At 35.6% G+C, this 15,293-nt stretch overlaps 4 protein-coding genes across 4 annotated transcripts; 1 reads left to right on the top strand and 3 right to left on the bottom strand.

Moving 5' to 3' along the window:
• The first annotated feature begins 411 nt into the window (after positions 1-411).
• On the top strand, positions 412-2,936 carry LOC149734668 (uncharacterized). The gene is made up of 3 exons (XM_089879955.1): positions 412-733; positions 1,343-1,468; positions 1,939-2,936. Exons 1-3 carry the CDS (start codon positions 633-635, stop codon positions 2,060-2,062), a joined length of 351 nt encoding a protein of 116 aa, XP_089736081.1. The 5' UTR covers positions 412-632; the 3' UTR covers positions 2,063-2,936.
• LOC149734667 (uncharacterized) lies at positions 2,662-5,948 on the bottom strand. Its single transcript, XM_089879948.1, has 4 exons — positions 5,242-5,948; positions 4,279-4,396; positions 3,850-3,970; positions 2,662-2,936 (listed from the first exon to the last, which is right to left on the bottom strand). The coding sequence occupies exons 1-4, from the start codon at positions 5,456-5,458 to the stop codon at positions 2,727-2,729; spliced, it is 666 nt and encodes a 221-aa protein (XP_089736074.1). The 5' UTR covers positions 5,459-5,948; the 3' UTR covers positions 2,662-2,726.
• Positions 5,949-6,708: 760 nt separating this feature from the next.
• LOC149734666 (uncharacterized) lies at positions 6,709-9,792 on the bottom strand. The gene is made up of 4 exons (XM_089879949.1): positions 8,937-9,792; positions 8,469-8,586; positions 7,888-8,008; positions 6,709-7,372 (listed from the first exon to the last, which is right to left on the bottom strand). Exons 1-4 carry the CDS (start codon positions 9,151-9,153, stop codon positions 7,163-7,165), a joined length of 666 nt encoding a protein of 221 aa, XP_089736075.1. The 5' UTR covers positions 9,154-9,792; the 3' UTR covers positions 6,709-7,162.
• A 150-nt stretch (positions 9,793-9,942) lies between these two features.
• On the bottom strand, positions 9,943-14,251 carry LOC149734665 (high affinity copper uptake protein 1-like). Its single transcript, XM_089879951.1, has 4 exons — positions 13,491-14,251; positions 11,505-11,681; positions 10,984-11,054; positions 9,943-10,730 (listed from the first exon to the last, which is right to left on the bottom strand). The coding sequence occupies exons 1-4, from the start codon at positions 13,617-13,619 to the stop codon at positions 10,529-10,531; spliced, it is 579 nt and encodes a 192-aa protein (XP_089736077.1). The 5' UTR covers positions 13,620-14,251; the 3' UTR covers positions 9,943-10,528.
• Positions 14,252-15,293: the final 1,042 nt, after the last annotated feature.

Here is a 15,293-nt window from a genome sequence, read left to right as displayed (position 1 = left end):
GTGTCTCATCTTCCCCCATCCTACTGTACTAACCTCTAATTTAATGAACTGTGAAAACAGCGATTTTGTTACTCTAGTCTAGAACCATGCTGTATTTTAGCACTGTGTTTTATAGCGGTCAATTTAAAAATCACGAATTCGTTTATCCTGCTGAAGCTCTCATATTTCACAAAACAATATTAGGATTCAGAAATAATTTCAACCAAATACCCAGACATATCCAGCTTATTAAATAGTTAATACACAATACGTCTCTATAGTGTAAATATACATAAGCTACTTACACAAAGAAAGTGTATTGTTGGTAAACAAGACTGGCGTGTAATGAAATCCCAAGTCTATTGTGGAATTCAGGAACTTCTAGTTCTATTGTGTCTCCCTTAGCGTGGCTAGTGTATTTCGCCTTATGTTTTTTTTAACTGTTAAACTATGTACATCAGGTAAGGTAAAGGTTTAACGGATTTAATGCTATATAAGTAGCCTACAACTTTACTGAACGGCGAGCAAAAATGTGCTTCTTAAACAGATACAGTATGACTGACTGAAGTATTTGGCCGATAGTTTACGTTGTTTTTTGATACTATACACTTTAAATCCTCTGCCTGAAAAGGTGTATTGATTTCTGAAAGAGAATGTCTGAAAGGGTTGTCGTTAAAAAGATTTTAGAAGCGGAAAGCGCAGACGAACTGAATGCTAACGAAAGCGAAAGCACAGCTTCAAATGTGTTTGAAACGTTGGTATTTGATATATATGGCTTTTTCATGCTGAGTTTTGTACATACAGTAGGGTGGGGGAAGATGGGACACTCATTAACTCTATTTTCTCGCTTCATTTAGTAGTAAACAAAGAACATTCAAAGAAATATAAAACTATATGCCCACGACTCCGATTGGTACTAAAGGTGTCCCATCTTCCCCACACCATTTTTGTACGGTATTTATTTTTTGGTATTTAATTTCTTTTGCAGTACAGTATCGCACTTTTTCTACAATTTACAAGGGTGCCCCTTAAATATAGTATAGCCTACTGTGGGGTAAGATGGGACACCTTTAGTACATAATTTATAAATATTCTGATTCGCTTTTAAACAATTAACAATGGTCTATGAGAGTCGTGAGAATACGGCTTTATAATTCTTTGAATATTTTTTGTTTACTACCAAGTAGGACCACAAAATAGAATGAAAAAGTATTCCATCTTCTCCCACCCTACTATATGTTTTAACTATAAGTGTGTTTTAAAACCTTTTCGTTTAAAATATTTCTAAGTCTTCGCTAGGACGTATTCGAAGAGACAAGCAAAGTTATTATTATTATGTATAAAAAGGTTTCACAATTTTTAGTTATATAACTACCGTGAGTAAACTCGGAAAAGAGACAGCACCTGCGAAAAAGGATGAAAAAGTTGTTCTGCCAGAACCACTGGGGAGATTTCGTAGTTCGCGAGTTCGTAACATAGATGCTCTTGGGTAAGACTGTATGTTATTTATGGTACAGTGGGGGAAGATGGAACACTTTTTCATATTATTTTCTCGTCTCATTTGGTAGTGAACAAAGAATATTCAAAGAATTATAAAACCATATCCTCACGACTCCCATTGACCGTTTTAAATTGTTTCGATCAGGATATTTAGATATTATGTGATAAAGGTGTCCCATTTTTTCTCACTCTACACTTATAAATGTAGTAGGTTAGTGTAATATGGGTTATAATTTCGTTTGCATTTTCGGCACCAGTTGGTAGTAGACACAAAAACTTGCAGATTTAAATAACCGTATCCCCACGACTCAAAAAAATCGTGACACCTTTAGCACATATTATCCAAATATCCCAATCGTGTTTTAAACAACTAACAACGGTATATGAAAATCGTGAGGTTCAGTTTTATAATTCTTTGAATGTTCTTGTTTACTAGCAAATCTCTCATTTTTCTTGCAGTATGGAATCGATTCTAAATTCCATGGGCCATGGTCCCACTCAATCAACACAACATAGAAACTTAACTGTCGGAAACGTACATGATGTTTGTGGTGTTTGCATTGCCCAACTAAAATTCACTTGAATACATGATTGACGTTTTTTACCTATTCGGTTACGGTAACGAAGATTAGAAACGATTAAAGGAAAAAATGTAAAAACTTCTTTTTTATCCATATTTAGCGTGGCCAGAAACTTTGTAAAAGCTATACATATTTTTTACTAATTCTGCCGGAAAGGGGAATACTTCATAAAATCCGCTCACACCAAAGTATAGCTTTTGAACTGTCATTATATTGCACTTTTTAACAGAAATTGTAGATTCTACAGAGTGGTATTTTTGCTGTATACAGTTATAAGGTATTTTTTTTGACATTTCTTGCAACGTAGCCTACATGCGCTTATTTTCTTCCAACTAAACATAAATATTTTTTTAACTGTGAGCGTGTTTTGCCAACTGTTGTTTTGTCGCTATATATCCTCCATTTTTGTTCAAAACATTTTTAACTTTTCGCTACCGTAATCGAAGAGACAAATAAAGTTATTAATATTAACACTGTGCCTATTATTACGCTGTGCGTCTTTTATATTTCCCTGTTTTCTTCTAATATTTATTTTATTTATTCTAAACACAACGTTTATAGAAGTACGGAGCATCATATAATGTTGTGTTAAAACAACCAGTTTTACTCCAAATTTTTAATCACCTAATTATACAAACAACGATGAAAAAGTCAACAGATTTCACTTTACAACCGTTGATAGGCAAAACAGCCAGACGGAAATTTATCTTCAACTTTTGTAAAATGTACATACTCCATATGATCGACATATTTCAACTTTTTCTCCGAGCATAACTTCTCAACATTTTCTACGAATTGTTGGCCGTATCCTTCTGTGGTTTTCAATCTTCTTGTAATCAGTAGTAAACCACCTCGTTTGATAACGTTGATTATTCCCTGATATAGGTAAACATATTAACAGTTACCTGCAGTGGATATTTTACATTGCTATGGGGTAAGACCCAAAGCCGTGGTTAAATTGGTTAACGCACCTGCCTCTAACACAAAGGTAATGGGTTCAAGGCTCGTCGCTGCTACCGTTGTGGGCGTATGTGTCCTTGGGAAAGACACTAAACGGCAATTGTTCCGACCCAGTGGTCGTTAATGGGTTGTACAAATGATCAGTCATACATAATAAAAATGAAAAGAATCCCTCTAAAAATGATCACCCACAAAGTAACATACATGGTAACTCTTAAGCTGGCACGAGGTGTATGAAACATAGCACTCGTGTTTAACGACTGTCATTTTCCTGTCACTCGAGAATAAAGTATACTACTTTGAATGTAGCTGAGTTTTGGTTATATACAATTCTTTAAATATTCTTTATTTACCACCAAATGGAACGAGAAAAGAGAATAAAGTGTCCCATTTAACCTGTCCTACTACATCTGTACGAAACAGTGGCTATGTTTTTGTGTATTTCTTATGTTGAAAAATTAAAATAGAGAAATTGAAGGGTTAGGTACTGTGTATATAGGCTATACCATATGAGCTTATATGCGATGATAATATCACGTGTGACAATTACACGTTTTGTGAAATTCCCACGTATATACGCAACAAAAAACGCTAAAGCAAGAGAATTATCCAATAAATTGATTTAACTCATTAATTCGCGCGTCATCCAATAAATTGATTTAACTCATTAACTCGCGCGTCAAGGCAACGGCAGTCGTTTCGACACAGCTGTCGTTATAACACAGCTGTTCTTTTTCACGCAAACTTGTGCCGCTTACGAGTCAATAAATATATGCAACTTTATGGGTTAATATTTTTGCCATTTTTTTCATTTAGCATAAGTACTTACAAAAATTGAACTGGCTGGTATATGATTTGGTAAAAATGCTCCCGAACTGATAATAACGTCATACATTTCGTCACGAAGAGGGAGATTCCCGTTTTCGGTTACAGCGTGGCAAATAATATTTCTAAATGAAAGCCAATAAATATAAATACTAATTGTTTTGTGAAAAACCTATATAGTAGGGTGGGGCAGGATGGAACACCTTTGTATTTTATTTTCTCGTCCCATTTGGTATTAAACAAAGACATTCAAAGAATTATAAAGCCGTATCCTCACGACTCCCATAGACGGTTAATAATTGTTTAAAACACGATCCGGATATTTCAATAACATGTGCTAAAAGGCCCCCACCCTACGATAACGTATATATTGTACTTAAAATTAATAAAAAACTCCCCCCCCCCCCACCCTACTATAATGTATATATTGTACCTCAAATTAATGTCTTTTTGGCTTGCTTCATACAACATATGGATGCTCGCATCTAAAATATCCAATTCTCCTTTAAACCCAGCGTGATTTCGAAGATTAGAAGCTGCTATTCCCGTTCCTATATAAATTTGGGTAAAAAAAATACAAATCTTAAGAATGAATGTAACTTATTTATGCTGGTATGCCCGGCAACGATCGTCGTTATAATATAGTAGGGTGGGGGAAGATGGGACACCTTTAACACATAATATCCAAATAGCCTGATCGTGTTTTAAACAATTAACAATGGTCTGTGAAAGTCGTGAGCATACGGTTTCATAATTCTTTGAATGTTCTTTGTTTACTACCAAATGGGAAGAGAAAAATAAGTAAAAAGGTGTCCCATCTTCGCCCATCCTACTATATAGGTGTCCTGTTTCATGCATCTCTCGTGTCAGCTTATGAGTTATCACATATGTAACAGGATGCATAGCACCTCTAAGATAGCAGGATCGAGACTCGAGCCCTCTAGTCTGATATCGAGCGCTTTATTTACATAGTTGGATAAGTTATTAGAGTAACGAATATATTGTGGGGTAAGATGGGACGATACTATGTGAGGTAAGATGGGACGATACTATGTGGGGTAAGATGGGACGATATCATGTGGGGGTAAGATGGACGATGCTATGTGGGGTAAGATGGGACGATATCCTGTGGGGGTAAGTTGGGACGATATCCTGTGGGGTAAGATGGGACGATATCCTGTGGGGTAAGATGGGACGATAATTCAAGCACCCATAACCCATATTTCTTAATCGTTTGTTGATTCGAAAAAGGCAATGAAATCATGTCCCATTTTCCCCTCCTATACTATGCAATAGAAGGTGTCAGTTGTTAAAATGCCAGCTTAAAACCTGTCCAGTCATATTTAAAATTTAACGACTTGTAATTTAAATTGTATAAAGTGTACAAATTTCTTACCACCGCCAAGATCTAGTACTGCAAAATTTTCCGAATCTGTTACAAGTTTAGAAAACATTTCTACTATTTTTGTGGTGTTTGATGTACCAAGTATAGTCATGTCATTGTCGTACTGCGTGCTCCATTTTCTATAGTTTTTCTGCGACTCTTCTGTACTTTGACAAAACACAACGTTTTGCACAACGCCAAGCGCTGTTTCTATTTCTTTGTCAGCCATGATGCTCAGATACTAAACCACTGCTTATCAGAACAAGTGTTCAAAAATCAATAGCACACGGGTTTGTGATTGCGTGTGCTATTATAGCGCATGACTACACTTCGAGCATAGATATATAATATGGTAGGGGGAGATGGGACACCTTTAGCACATGATATCCAAATACTCTCATCGTGTTTTAAAAATTAACAACGGTCTTAGCGAGGGGTGAAGATACAGTTTTATAATTCTTTGAATGTTTTTTTCCTTACTACCAAAACGAAAAATGGAATGAAAAGGTGTCTCATCTTCCCCCACCCTACTATATAGTTTACCGAAATACACTAAATGCAAAAGGATTAAACACTGAACAGCTGTATTGTGTTTACCAGCGAGTACAGGAAACGGTATGCTCTTGCTGTCTTCACGTTTGTCCTTATAGCGCTATAAGAAGCCATTAAGATGCGAGCTTGAATCTGTTCCCGCACCCCAACGCTGTATACAAGAAACTACTACTTTCTAATCCTAGCCTTTTAGACCAATTTACAACATATTCTATTCCCATGGCTAACACACACGTTTATGTTATTCTTGTTCAAAGAAAACAGCAAAACTGCTTTTTGTGCCGTAGGCAATTTAAGCTTATTCAAACCTTATGCATTATTTCTTATCTTTAGCTAAGCGAATATTGCGTTACCATGCATATATAGTTCTTTAACTGACGTTGGACTGTAACCTTTTCCTCTATTTCTCACTTTTCAACATCTTTTACGTGGCCGTGTTAATTTTGCTGACTCTCACCTATACCATGTCAAGTATTTACTTTGAAAAAAGGCGACTGTAAGTCTATATTTTACAATAACTGTTGTGTGCTTGGCTATGAGTAACACCTGTTTTTTCCCCTTCTATTCTCATTAGGACATCGGCCTATACTTTACATCAGGAAAATAGTATCTACACAAATTCAGTATAGCCTTCCAAACAGCTGGTTTTCTGCGGTCTTTACGCTGAATGCATGTGCTTCGTATTAACCTCTCACGGCCGGAAAACAACAATCGTTATAACATGGGTGTTCGGTTTCATACACCTCGTGCCGGTAGCTTGCTAATTGTACCGTATAGCCATACAATCACAAAAAGCGAAATCTTTGTGTACACTAAACTCCCTAAATATGATGATGAATAACTCACCTACAACCCAGAATAGAGTGTGTGCTTTTAAATAAAGAAGTAGTTTGAGGTAATATAGCTTCAACCCAGTATTTACCACAATCTGTTTAAAAAAACACCAGTAAAATGATTTTGTGCACAATTTTAAACGTGCTCAAGTTACCGTTTGCGCAATACCAAATGAATTTTTGTCTAAAGTACAGAAATACAAAAATGTTTTTTATTCATATCTACACATACGCGATAAGATTAAATTGATTAAAACATGCTGAATTAGCAAGGAATCGACAGTCAAAATCGCACTACAATGTGGGACAATTGTTTAACATATACAGTAAGGTGGTAAAGATGGGACACCATTTAATTCTATTTTGTCGTCCCATTTGATAGTAAACAAAAATCATCCAAGAAATTACAAAACCGTATCCTCACGGCCCCAATAAACCGTTGTTAATTATTTTAAACACGATCAGGATATTTGGGTATTATGTGTTAAACGTGTCCCATCACCCCCCTCCTACTATAATTTGGTAATATTAGAATAAAAGATTTCACTTTACAACCGTTGATAGACAAAACAGACAGACGGAAATTTATCTTCAACTTTTGTAAAATGTACGTACTCCATATGATCGACATATTTCATCTTTTTCTCCGAGCATAACTTTTCAACATTTTCAACAAATTGTTGGCCGTATCCTTCTGTGGTTTTCAATCTTCTTGTAAACAGTAGTAAACCACCTCGTTTGATAACGTTGATTATTCCCTGATGTGCAAATAGTTAAACTTTTGGTTCTCTATAACATTTCTACTTGCGTGGCATTTTTCATTTTGTGTGTATCTACACTACAGTGCAGAGCAATACATGTCTTTATATTTGCCAATAGTGCGTTATACAAATATTAATCGACAAAATATTGTATAATCTTCACATTTGCAAAAATTACACGCCGGCAAAGTATAGGAGTTTACAGTTGCGGTTATAATGGCTACATAAATTTATGTAACTTCTTTATCCTAATGTATCCGGTAAACGAGGGTCGTTATACCACTGGTGTTACGTTTCATACACCTCGTGCCCGCTTACGAGTTACCACGTATGTCACTTTAAGTGTTCATTTTGGATTTTTTTCATTTTTTGTTTGTTTTCTGGTATGACTAAGACTTTAGAAAACCTAGGGGGCATTGGTTGGAAGTTAAAATCTATTGAGATTTAAATCGTGGAGCGTTGAACACAATTTTCGTGATTTTTTAAAATAATTTGTACATAACATTACTTACGAAAATAGAAGTTACGGGAATATGATTTGGTAAAAACGTTCCTGAACTGACAACGACGTCATACATTTCGTCACTGATAGGGAGATTCCCGTTTTCAGTAACAAAATGGCGAAGAATATTTCTAAATAAAAAACACATTAATTTTAAGAAATATAGTAGGATAGGGTAAGATTTAGGATGGGACACGGTTTCATTCTATTTTCTTTTTTCTCATTTAGTAGTAAACACAGAATGTTTACAGAACTGTATTACCGTGTGCCCGCGACTCTAAAAGGGCGTTGTTGTTCAAACACGACCAGGTAGTGTATGGTATTTATGGGGTACTCCATCTTACCCCACAGTAATATAGAGTAGGGTGGGGAAGATGGGACACCATTTATAGCACGTAATATCCGAATATCCTGATCGTGTTTTAAACAATCAACTACAGTCTATGGAAGTGGTAAAGATACGGTATTATAGTTCATTGAATATTTTTTGTTTACTACCAAATGGGACAAGAAAATAGAATGAAAAGGGGACCCATCTTCTCCCGCTCTACTATATATAATGTGAATCGACTCAAAAGGAATAACTTCTACCTGAAATTTATGTCTTTTTGATTAGCCTCATATAGCATATTCATGTTTGCATCAAGTATGTCTATGTCTCCTTTAAAATGAATGCGATTTCGGAGATTGTAAGAAACTCTTCCAGTTCCTGTTTAAATAAATTCTATGTAGCAGATTTTTTACCGGCATGGGTTATAGTAGCTTGACTTTTAGTAGCGCTAAGAAATTTTTTACCATTAGTTTCGTAACCTATACTATAGTATACGAATGCGTGTACATACGTCCACGTAAAATAAATGAGCTCTTTTTGAATATACTCGTTTGCAAGAGAAAATAACATGGTATATTTAAAACAAATTATGTGTAAAAATGACCACTTTAATCAATAATTAGCGTATTTTTGTACAATAACATCCGCTTTTAAACTGGCCTGTCTGTTTAAAAATTATATAACGACTCCAGTTCAGTGTAAAATAATAATACTTCTAAGTTACCTACCGCCTCCGAGGTCCAGTACTTGGCAGTTGCTCAAACCTGTTACATGTTTAGAAAACATTTCTGTTATTTTTATGGTACTTAAAGATCCCAGAGTTGATGTGTCGCTGTCATAACGTTTACTCCAAACGTCATAATAGGACTGCGATTCTTCAGTAGTCTGACAGAAGACAGCACTCTTCACAGCTTCTAGAGCAGTTTCTATCTCAGTGTTTGACATAATTTACAGAATTCGCTGTTTTCAGTTGTATATCTGTGACAGAAGAACCTTCAAGATAAAGACCGATGCAATTAAGCCTAAACATATATATCTTTTAAAAGAAAAACTGTCTGAAAAATTTTGTTAGCCTTGATTTTTTCTGTTAATTTTCGTAGCACTAGATCCATACTGTTTCTCCTTAACTAAGATTCACGCACCTCTATGAGCACCAGTTCAGGGTCAGGTTTGCGTGATTTTTTTACAGTTTAGCTAATCATTAAGCTAGACACTTCATGATCACTTTATCGCCTTGACGTTCAGATTGCATACCTCGCTTTCTGTTTGAATAAAGCATGCAGAGTACATTGAATAAATAGTGATGCCCACTGCTGCAATCTATATCTACCGTTACATACGAATCGACAATGTATATAGTATATACTAAGATAGAGTCACAGACCTAAAACTAGCCGAGTCGTCCTTATAATCGAGGCTATAGATATTCAAAATGGACAATTGGAATTATAGACGCAAACGTGTGTAAGTTTTATTTTATGTAGGTAAGGTTCCGCAGCATAGCATAGGTCCTAGAATTTATGCCACGATTGGCCCATTACCAAACGTCTGTAAGTACCGTACTGTTCTATATTGTGCTATTAGAATATACAAAAAGGTTTAATAAAAATAACTTCACCAAGACAGTTAAATATCATCTCCAATTTGCACGACGAAAGACAACAATGCTAACCGCTGTATACCATCGACGCTGATGTGCAGCCGCGGTATCGAAAGCTGTTGTACATACACCCACACCGTTACAGGATTAGTATTATTTAGAGATTCATAAAGCGTATGTACTTAGCACTAATCAAAAATCACCCAAAATATTAACTCACAAAGTAACATACTTGGTAACTCGTAAGCTGGCACGAGGTGTATAAAACAGAACATAAGTGTTATAACGACTGTTTTCCAGCCACGTGAGGATAAAGTAAGTTACATTAATTAAATATCATGCTCCTTTACACAAACTATCACCCTAATTTTAAAATGTAAACCTAACTTTTCATATAATATGTATAAACACCAAACCTTATGGTCGAATTTACGTTAAAATCGACTTATATTAGTTTAGGTCGGGGTAAGATGAGACATTTCATTCTCTTGTACCATTCGGTAGTAAACAAAGGATATTTACAGAACTATACAACCGTAGCCTCAAGACTTTAAAGAGCCTTCTTAATTGTTTAAAACACGACCAGGAAATTTAAATGTGCTTGTCATGCCAATTATACAAAGCGGGTGCGATCAAAAACGTGTCTTCATCAACGTCTGACGTCACGAACGAGTCCTCTGACGTCATTGATGACAGCCGAAGACTCCTTATAGCTGCGTGTCAATTGCAATGTTCCCCTATGTCAACCTGGCAGGAAGGACACCATGAGAATAGAAAATAGCCGACTGCTGAACCAATGGAAATGGAAACAGCCAGCCAGACGTTAAAGGTCATGAAAATCAACATCAGAAGTAACCCTGAAGTAGTTTGAACGAGTTGTAGAAGGCTTTGGAGTAAATGCCAACAGTTGAACATGGACGAACTGTGGAACCAAAAATCAGATAAAAAAAGACATTTAATACAACGCGCGTAAGCAAATATATGCAGAAATTTTGTCAGCGCGGTAAATTCAAACCGTTCTACCGCTTCGGGTGGTTTTGATTCGCAGTTATTCGATTTTTTCTGATATAGAATAGCTAAGATTGGGAGACTTTAATTTAAAGGTTTAATTATCGTTTATGTCACATTGTGGTATTTTAAAGTTTTATTTCGCAAAATAATAATTATATACTTACAGAATCCCTTTGTTTCTGGAGAACGAAACTTCTGATCCTTTTTCATTTCTCTGGTAGTATCGTTTTGGTGCCTATATACGTGGAGTATTTAAATTAAATTATATATAGTAGGGTGGGGGGAGATGGAACACCTTTTCATTGTATTTCTCTTGCATTTGGTAGTAAACAAAAATATATTTTTTATGGAACCATAAAACCATATCCTTACGATCCCATAGACCGTTTTGTTAACTGTTTAAAACATTATCAGGATATTTGGATATTATGTGCTATTGGTGTCCAGTTATGTATAGTAGGGTGTGAAAAGACTGAACATCATAAGTACATAATATCTAAATATCCTGATCGTGTTTTCAACAATTAACAACGGTCTATATGGGAGTCCTGCTGAGGATACGGTTTATAGTTCTTTTAATTTTCTTTGTTTACTACAAATTTGTACGAGAAAATAGAATGAAAAGGCGTTCTATTTATCCCCACCCTGCTATATTATTTTTATGCAGGTGAACTGGCTTACTTACAGCTTTTGTCTGTAGGTATTTTCTTAGGCTTTTTAGGCCTTCATAGAGAATAGAAAAGACAAAGACGCCGATGCAGGAACCAGCCAGTTGCCCTTGGGTTACTATCAACCACTCAAAGAATAGAACATGTATTGGTAAATTGAAGTTAAAGTACATTTTCATCGTGTGTGCCATCATCTGAAATACAATATACTGTGGGAGTAAGATGAATACTGTTACCAAATATAGAAGGTAACATTTTGTAAATATATTTTTTTTAAAACGCCCTTTTAGAGTCGTGAGAATGAGGTTTTATAATTTTGTATAGTAGGATGGGAGAAGATGGGACACCTTCAGCACATGATGTCCAAATATCCTGATCGTGTTTTAAACAATTAACAATGGTCTATGGGAGTCATTAAGTTACGGTTTTAGAATTCTTTGTATGTTCTTTGTTTACTACCAAATGGGACGAGAAAATAGAATAAAAAGGTGTCCCATCTTCCCCCCGACCTACTATATATAGTATACCAAAAAGGGTGATAAAAGAGAATGCAAACATGAACCATTTTACTTTACGATATATTATACATGACTTTATACAGCGCGGTTACGACTTGTGAATTATATACACCTTGAGGTGTATAATTTTTGTTATGCTTATGACTACAAATAAGTGTTAATGTGGAAAATAAGTGCGTTCTCATATTAGGTCTACATAATTACAGCTAAACACAATAGCAGACTGCATTCTTGTTTTATCGAGCATAGAGGAAAAATCAACGGCTGTTTTTATTGCTGTTCTGTTGTGTGAAAAGCTCAACACTATATGGGAGTATGCGTTTTAAATTAAACGGGAGTAAGAAATCTAAATTAAATATCAATCATCAAGTAAAATCACCAGACCGGTAAAAGTGCGCTCGGGACCGTTAATTAAATTCGGCAATAACAGCACCTAAAATAACCTCTTTGTTAAAGTTGTATATAAAGCTAAGGCGCAGCCGGTAGCACAAAACAAATTTATTCATTCTCGCGTGGAAGGGCGACGACAGGCGTTTCCACAAAGCGTCTTGTTTTGTAGACTTAATGTAAGCTTTTCAGTTACCACGCATGTAACTTTGTGTATGAACGTTTTTGGTTAATTTTTTCTCTTTTTTTTAATATATTATTTTTTTTATGGACAACTTGTTAGTGATCACTTAGTTGAAGCAATAAACGCTAAGTACACTAAAAACACAATGTATCTGAATCCGGGCATCAAAACCAGTAACGTGAAGTGACCCGTTACTCTAAGGTTTTACAATGATGCCGTAAATTTTGTATTGTGGGTTGCAAGACGAGAACGAACACAAAACGTTTAGGTTTTATGACCGCAAAAAGGATAAAAATAGTTTGTCTACGTGCTTTGGCGCACGGATTCTAAACGCGAGTTGCAATAATCCATTGCACTGCAAAGAAAAAACCAACTGCGCTACGGCAATACAGACATAGATAGTAGGATGGGAGAAGACGGGACACCTTTAGCACATAATATCCAAACATGATCGTGTTACATACAATTAATAACGGTCTCCAACAATTAATAATTCTTTGAGTATTTTATTTGCTACCAAATAGAAAGCAAAAATAGAATGAAATCACTTTGGGGTAAGATGGGATACCGTTATCACCTAAATCCCATATTTCCCAATCGTATTTTAACAATTACCAACGCAATTGCAGGGGAGCGGCTACGGTTATATAGTTCTGCAAATATTTTGTATACATACCGTATAGCAGGGTGGTAGAAAACGGGATACCTTTTTCACATAATATCCAAATATTCCGATCGTGTTTTAAACAATTAACAACGGTCTATGGGAGTCGTGAGGATAGGGTTATATAATTCTTTGAATGTTTTTTGTTTATTACCAAATGAGACGAGCAAATTAAGGGAAAAGTGTACCACTATCCCCCACTCTCTTATAAAGTAGAAAAAATCATTTAAATAAGTTCGTGATCTCTTACCATTCCGTTCATATGATTACCATGATCCATCACAGCATCATGATTCATCACAGCATGATTCATTGTACTTGCTGCCATCGTAGAGTTTTCCTCTGGCATCGTGCCATGCATTGAGTTCACAACATCCATATTCTATAACAGTTTTCCTTTAACGTTGACTAAAAACCAGTATTAAAATACCTAATATTAAAAATAATTGTAAGCGTCTTAGAATTGTTGTTTTGTCACTGTACCCTGATTTTTCGTTTAAAATATTTCTAAATCTTCGCTCCGGTAATCAAAGAGTCAGATAAAGTTATTAAAAATAGTACTACTGAACAAGTTAAAAAATACTTTTTAACTCACTAAAACACCGTTTTTTAAACTGGGGTAAATATACCCCTTAGGGTAAATTGCTCGTATTTAGAGGGGTAGACGTGACAGAAAAATTGTACCAATTGTAGTACTTTACCAGACATTGAAGAAGTCGTTGCCAAAAAGATAGGGCACTCGTAGTATTAAATATAACGATGTAATTAGTAGTTTTCGCTTTTTAATAAATGGGCGCCATATTACATATTGGGGGTAAATCTGATAACCATCTTTGTTAAAAGGGTAAAGCATACAAAAAAATTAAGAATCACTGCTGCTTAAACACGAACTTAGAAACGACTACAAGTTAAAAACCCTTTACCAGTCGTTGCACTAGCCTCAACTGACGCTAACTTTCTTTCCAAAACCTGCGTTTGTCAAAATGAAGTAGGTACTACAAACAGAAAAGGACCTCTCTTGCGCACTTGGTATCGACAATTTACAAACAGTTCTGTTTTATATACTGATACATTTTTTTAATGAGTTTAAACTGTGGGCCTATATGTTTTCTCTCTACCCCCAGGTTAATTGCCGACTTCTATACTTTACAGTCGAATCGTTTTCGGCATAAGATTTACTGAATATAGAGTGGGATTTCTTTTTATGGTAGGGTAGGGGAGATGGGACACCTTTTCATTCTATTTCCTCGTCCAATTTGGTAGTAAACAAAGAACATTCAAAGCATTATAAAACCGTATCCTCATGCCTTCCATAGCCCGTGGTAATTGTTTAAAACACGATCAGGCTACTTAGGTATTATGTTCTAAAGGTGTCTAGTCTCACCCTGCTATATGTAATCATTTCTTACGCATATTTAAATACCGCTAAACAGCACGAACAACTAACACCAGATTTGTTTTCGTTTCTGCACAATGCACAACTTTGAGTGTATAATGGTTTGCGCTCGATGCCCACCAGCTGTGCTAGTTTAGGTTGGTGGTTTCATATGGCTTATTGAATGCGTTGAGTGCGCCAAGGTGTTTTGTAATTTGCTTCTTTTATGTTTATAATTGCACTGCGTACCCAGATTCAAAATATTACCGACTACTCTGTAACGATAGATGATATATAGTAGGGTGGGGGAAGATGGGGCACCTTTAGCACATAATATCCAAATGGTCTGACCGTGTTTTAAACAATTAACAGCGGTCTGTGGGAGTCGTGAGGATATGGTTTAATAATTCGTTGAATGTTCTTTTTTTACCACCAAATGGGACGAGAAAATAGAACGAATAGAAAATAGAACGAATGTCCCATCTTTCCCCACCCTACTGTAAGAACTTACTGTTTAGTTCTTGATGTATGGAAGTGCTTTGCATGGTATATTAAGGTGGGGAAAGATCACTCTTAAAGCATCTTGTAAAATATTTCAAATGTAATACTAGACTGTGTCACCCAAGTTGATGTTTCATTTAACCAGGAAATTGATCATACGCCGTGGCAAATATTTGT

The sequence above is a fragment of the Ciona robusta genome, chromosome 6 (assembly GCF_009617815.1).
Source record: "Ciona robusta chromosome 6, ASM961781v2".
In the NCBI taxonomy this organism is placed as follows: Eukaryota; Metazoa; Chordata; class Ascidiacea; order Phlebobranchia; family Cionidae; genus Ciona; species Ciona robusta.
The sequence above is the reverse complement of the archived record's forward strand: the minus strand, read 5'-3'. Positions and strand labels throughout refer to the sequence as shown.

What these genes read in the sequence shown, in the direction of transcription:
- LOC149734668 (XM_089879955.1), top strand. Translation starts at nt 633, where the DNA reads ATGTCTGAAAGGGTTGTCGTTAAAAAGATTTTAGAAGCGGAAAGCGCA. An exon ending in GCTTCAAATGTGTTTGAAAC is followed by an intron (nt 734 to 1,342) that starts GTTGGTATTTGA and finishes CACAATTTTTAG; the next exon opens with TTATATAACTACCGTGAGTA. An exon ending in CGTAACATAGATGCTCTTGG is followed by an intron (nt 1,469 to 1,938) that starts GTAAGACTGTAT and finishes TTTTTCTTGCAG; the next exon opens with TATGGAATCGATTCTAAATT.
- LOC149734667 (XM_089879948.1), bottom strand. Translation starts at nt 5,458, where the DNA reads ATGGCTGACAAAGAAATAGAAACAGCGCTTGGCGTTGTGCAAAACGTT. An exon ending in AGTACTAGATCTTGGCGGTG is followed by an intron (nt 4,397 to 5,241) that starts GTAAGAAATTTG and finishes AAATTTATATAG; the next exon opens with GAACGGGAATAGCAGCTTCT. An exon ending in TACCAGCCAGTTCAATTTTT is followed by an intron (nt 2,937 to 3,849) that starts GTAAGTACTTAT and finishes TACCTATATCAG; the next exon opens with GGAATAATCAACGTTATCAA.
- LOC149734666 (XM_089879949.1), bottom strand. Translation starts at nt 9,153, where the DNA reads ATGTCAAACACTGAGATAGAAACTGCTCTAGAAGCTGTGAAGAGTGCT. An exon ending in CAAAAAGACATAAATTTCAG is followed by an intron (nt 8,009 to 8,468) that starts GTAGAAGTTATT and finishes TTTTTTATTTAG; the next exon opens with AAATATTCTTCGCCATTTTG. An exon ending in TTCCCGTAACTTCTATTTTC is followed by an intron (nt 7,373 to 7,887) that starts GTAAGTAATGTT and finishes TTTGCACATCAG; the next exon opens with GGAATAATCAACGTTATCAA.
- LOC149734665 (XM_089879951.1), bottom strand. Translation starts at nt 13,619, where the DNA reads ATGGATGTTGTGAACTCAATGCATGGCACGATGCCAGAGGAAAACTCT. An exon ending in AATACCTACAGACAAAAGCT is followed by an intron (nt 11,055 to 11,504) that starts GTAAGTAAGCCA and finishes CCACGTATATAG; the next exon opens with GCACCAAAACGATACTACCA. An exon ending in TCCAGAAACAAAGGGATTCT is followed by an intron (nt 10,731 to 10,983) that starts GTAAGTATATAA and finishes TTGGTTCCACAG; the next exon opens with TTCGTCCATGTTCAACTGTT.